Below are 5193 nucleotides of genomic sequence, written 5' to 3' on the forward strand. Positions count from 1 at the left end.
CGGCCGCGCGGCCGGCCTCGGGCCGCGCCGCCGCCTTCCTGTTGGGGGCCGGCTGCTGCGCGTCGCCCTCTGCCTGCTGTGCTGGGCCTTGGCGGCTGTGGACGCCGTCCCCGAGCTCGGGCTCTGGTCAGAGACAGTCAACGAAGTAAGTGGAGTGTAGAGACAGACGTGGCGCGTGTGGGCCCGCAGCGCTCCGGCGAGACTCCGCCGGTGCCCGGGCTGGTTCACCTGGTCCTTGCCGGGCCTGCTCTGCCTCCCAGTGACACTGCACGGGCCGTTTTGCCTCTGGCAGCGGGCGGGGAGCGCCCACTCCACCGCCCGGACCTAGCGGGAAGAGCGCTCAGCATAATGCATGGGACCGTCTCCCGCCTGAGCGCTCCTCCTGTTCCCGGGGCCCCGGCCCCTAGCCCTGCCCGACTAGATCAGGTCCTCCTTGCTGAGACCTGAGCCCAGAATCTCAGCGTTCCTAGAGGCATCCCCGGGATTCGATCCCTTTTCCTGCCCGTAAGCAGCATCAGAGGCTACAGGGGACTCTCCACTGCTTCAGTTTCGTCTTAATTTACAAAACGCGTTTGCCGCTTTTTAATTTTAATTTTTCTTTTTCTGCTTATCAGGAGGGACCATCCAGTAGTCACCCCATCCCTCTGTCCCTCTCGGGTTTTTCAATTTCCCAAAGGCTGCTATCATAGTTCCGCGTGTGTGTGTGTGTAGGTGGGAGAGCATGTGAGAGGAGTGTTTAAAAGGCGAAGCTAGGGTGGGTTGAAACTCTTCCTTTCTGGGGCAGATCATTAGAGAACTCGGTTTCCAGTACTTAGAGGTGGTGATGAGGGAGGAATGCATGGGTAGAAGTGTGGCGAGTCTTGCAAGGGAGATAGGAAGTGGGGAAGAGGCTTTTCTCGGGTCCAATGGCTGATCCAGCTGTTCGGGATGGATATTTTCCACATGCATGGAAGTGATCTCTAAGTTCTGAAGATGAAGCTTATTTTGGTATCCTCAGTCAGAAAAAAATTAATAGCACCAAATATTTCTTACAGCACAAAAGCTACCCAGAGAAACAACTGTGGGTTTTCAAAATCTTTTGAACTCGGTGCATCCTTTCTTCCAGGATTTTTTCTGGGTTGGGGCCCTGTTTTGTACCACCAGTGATAAAAACCTGTACATCTCCATTATTGCAGTTCTCTGGACAGTAAAAAAGCAAAACTTAGTGAACCACACTTAGGGCTCCCTGCTACCTCTGTAGTGAATGAGCGCTATCCAACATTAAGGATAAGGTAACTGGAAGTGAATCAGCTGTGTGCAGACTGTTAGATCTTTCCCAGGAATACTTCTGATGGTGAGACTCTGAAGGCCATGGGGGAAGAAAGGCTTTGCTTTCTGCATGAGGGATACAAGTTTGTTCCTTGAGTGTCACATAATCTTGAGTGATGCTGATTTTAATTTCTGTGTGACTTAGGCCCGTAGCAGTCTGTTGAGTTCTTCTTTGAAAAAATGGGCTTTCTCTTCCCGCCTCATTTGAAGTTCTGAGAACTTATCCTTTGGAACAGAAAAAGAGAAAGGGGATTTTTTTTTTTTTTTCCCATTTGTTTTGCAGATCACAGGATGGTTCTTTTTATTGGAAAGTTCACTGTGAGCACTGCTGTATGCCCTGCACTAGACTGGTCATTGTTGCAGGAATGAATTTTAGACAGAGCCCCTTCTTTTGGGAAACTCACCCTATGGTGTGGACAGCAGATTTATGAGCAGATAATTATATATTAATAGATGGCAGCATACTTGGGGTATTATAAGCACACCGAGGGAGTTGACTTAATCTCACTTTTTGGAGGAGATGCCTGGCTCTGTTAAAAGATGAATAGTTACTTCTTTGGAGAATAGAAGAGTTGAGCAGCCAGCAGTGCAGGAAATTCTTGGTGTTTCTGCTGAGTGAAGTTCTGGTACAGGTGTTAGAGGGGACGCAGGTCACCGCACACCTCTGTGCCTGAACTGGGTTTGAGCCTGGAGCTAGGGGTTTCAAAATCAAGGGCTTGTGGGCCTGAGGCCGATAACGTCAGTGAGGGAAATGAGCTAGGTTCAGGATCAGAGTGGGGAGTGTGGTTGGCTACAGATGGCATTCGGAACCAGTCGGTGGGTGCTCTGCAGCACAGAATTGCCAGGTCTCCGGGCCTCTGGGTCTCATACAGTATCTTCTCTTCCTCTTCCTGGCCTCCCACCACCAGGATCATGGGTGTGCGTGCACACACAGTGTGTTTAGGGATCTGAACCCTCAGTCTTCCACATGGCTTCCAGCATTGCAGCATCCTCCGTGAGGCCTCTGGATGCAAACCCAGAACTTTCTTATGTGAGTCAGCCTCACAGAGCACTGTATTTTACCAATGGGCATCACCTGGTCCTCTAAAACTACACTTAAGCAGTAGAGAAAAGAAATGTTAACAACATCTTTCTGTGTTTGTTTCTCATTTTAGAAATCAGGACCTTTGATATTTAGGAAAACTATGTTTAACTCTACTGAGATCAAGTTTTCTGGTAAGTATAATATAATTCTAATATAATTTGTTATAAATAAAAGCATCACATAAAATATATTACAAATGAATACAGAATTTGATATAAATTAATGTGATGTCATAATATCACATATAATAAGCTAAGCAAGTTTTTTAAGTAGTTATAACATTTTAAGCATTTATTTTGTTTTGTTCAAGACTTGGTCAGCAAGAGAAAATTTTTTTCTCACCTTCTCTCAGAAAATATAATATGAACCACTCTTTTTTTGGAGGGAGGAGGTTTTTACTATAGGGCGTGTGTGCTCACCAGAAAGACAGAGAGACACAAAGTGAGAAACCAGCCCCCAGGGGGGATGGACGCGCTGCAATCCCTTCTCCTCCATTCTCCTCTCAGGATCTTGGGCATGCATGCACACACGCCCGGCATGAATTTAAGCCACCAGGTCTGGGACTCGAACCACAGTTGACTACATGGGAGTCCAGCGACACAGCCATTACGCCAACTGCTGGTGTTATTAACAACTCTTTAAAAATTGTAGCTGGATGCCGACAGATGGCATGGATTCTCACGTGGGTGACTACGGTTCGAGTCCTGAAACTGGTGGCTTGCTTTCTCACTTTCTCTCTCTCTATCTTTCTCCCCCCACCCTCTCTCTCTCTCTGGTCAAATTAAAATTTAAAAATGTATAAATAAAGAAAGTTAAATAAAATAATTCTTTAAAAAAAAAAGTTGTAGCTGAAGGCCACTTGGTAGTGTGGTGGTTAAGGTGGCTGGATCCTACGTGGCTGACAGTGGCGTTTGAGTCCTGGCCTCAGTAGCTTGAAAAACGTACCGGGCACATGTGTGCATGTGCCCAAAATCTTAAAAGAAGAAATGGGGGAGAAGGGTTTGCAGCATGACCATCCCCCATGGAGGGAATTCTCACATTCTCCCTACCTCCCCACAGAGAGCACACGTGCCCTCTAGCAAATTAAAAAGAAAAATTGTAGTTGAAGTCTAATAAAGTAGACTTAAGCTGAAAAACACAGCTGAAAAACACAGCTGAAAAACACTTGGTTTCTGTTAACTTTGAGTCCTAGATTTTAGAACTAGATAAGTTATTTTGTGAATATACAAAATCATGATTGTGATAAACCTCTTATGCCTCTGAAAATTTTCTAAATGTACGTAATATTATAGAATGAAATCAAAATTGATAGTCACTAGCTTTTTGAGTTTTAGGTCTTATAAAAGTAGAAGTATTTTTTACATAGATGCTGTCTTTCCTGTGTGAATATTGATGTGCCAAGACTATCACAGTTTTTAAACATTTTAATGGTTTACATTGGATCTTACTCATTGTGGTCTAACTCCTCCTACTGTTTCCAGTAATTTCACTAGGAAAGTTGGTTGCCAGAGTTAAAGACTTGGAGGAAAGAGTAGTTTTCGTTGGGTGAAGAAGACTGGCTTCCCTAGCATCCAGAGCCATCTCCCCTTTCTCTGTCACCCCATAATCGTCTGTTGCTAGTGATTCTGCCACTTGTGGGTCTTTCCTGAGGGAAGGTAGACCAGCCAGTAGCTAGAAAGCGGAGATGGTTTGGAGCAGCTCTGATTTCATAGATCATAAGTAGCGATAAGAATGTAGAAAAAGGAAATTGAAGTCCAAGATGAGTGAGGAAAATTTTTTGGCATCTGTTTGCTTTAATGAATTCATGTCTCAAAGTCTAGACAAGTGGGACTTAAAAGAACCTCAAGAAAAAATAGTTGTATTTTTAAAAAGTAACATGGGGCACTGACACATAGAATTTGATATAAAAGCATCATTACATCATGCCTAAGATCAATTTAATAGACTAAAATCAAGACACTGATACTAACATCTAAAGAAAGAATGGGGAGTATAGGGGATTTATGAGCAGAAACGTACATAACTAGGGTTTGGTCAGGCAGAAGCTGGCAGTGTCCACCAGCATTGTTGGGAGAGGTCTTCTTGAACCATGACCACATGTGACTGGCCTTGAACCATGACCATGTGTGACTGGCTTTGAACCATGACCACATGCGACTGGCCTGTGTGGAGGCAGTGTCCACATGAGCCTCCTTATTCTGGTGCCACATTCTCCAAGCCCCTGGCTCATCACCACTGTGCTTCTTGGAGGCATGTTGAAAAAGGAGTTAGTTGATCATTACACATCCACTTTACAGTTACTATTTATTGTAAGTGAGAAGTGAATGCTTTAGTTTATATATCTACATTGGCGAGATGGAGAAACTGTAAGACTGAGTATCTGTGTTCTTGGAAAAGTAGATTTCAGTGCTTACAAAGTAAGGACTGGTTTCTTGGATATGTGTCCCTGCTGTTTGGGGGATTTCTCTTAGGTCACCCCTCTTTCATTGCCATGTTCAGAATGTAGTCATGTGGAGCTCATGCTGACAGTCTTTCAGAGTAATTAACTGTTTTAACAATTAAAAAAATACATTGTATGATCATCTCAATATACACAGAAAAATTATTTGAAAAAAATTCAACACCCACTTACGACAAAAACTTTTCAAAAACTAGAACTAGAAGGACATTTATTCAACTTGATAAAGAGCACCTATGAAAGATCTATAGCTAACATTATGCTATTAATTCTCCCAAGATTGACCTATAAATTCACTTTAATCCCAACGAAAATCCAAATAGGCTTTTTTTTTTTTTTTTTG

General features: G+C 44.0%; 1 protein-coding gene across 4 annotated transcripts in view; it reads left to right on the forward strand.

Moving 5' to 3' along the window:
* Positions 1-20: 20 nt before the first annotated feature.
* Positions 21-5193, forward strand: part of TMEM87B (transmembrane protein 87B) — a gene marked incomplete at its 5' end in the record, with an annotated part of 76034 nt that continues 70861 nt past the window's right edge. For all 4 annotated transcript variants that reach the window (XM_014590950.2, XM_014590951.2, XM_006156650.2 and 1 more), the window contains 2 exon segments: positions 21-145; positions 2463-2523. In XM_014590950.2, coding sequence (XP_014446436.1) covers positions 21-145; positions 2463-2523 — 186 coding nt within the window.

This window comes from Tupaia chinensis, unplaced genomic scaffold, assembly GCF_000334495.1.
Source record: "Tupaia chinensis unplaced genomic scaffold, TupChi_1.0 Scaffold000511_1, whole genome shotgun sequence".
NCBI lineage: Eukaryota > Metazoa > Chordata > Mammalia > Scandentia > Tupaiidae > Tupaia > Tupaia belangeri.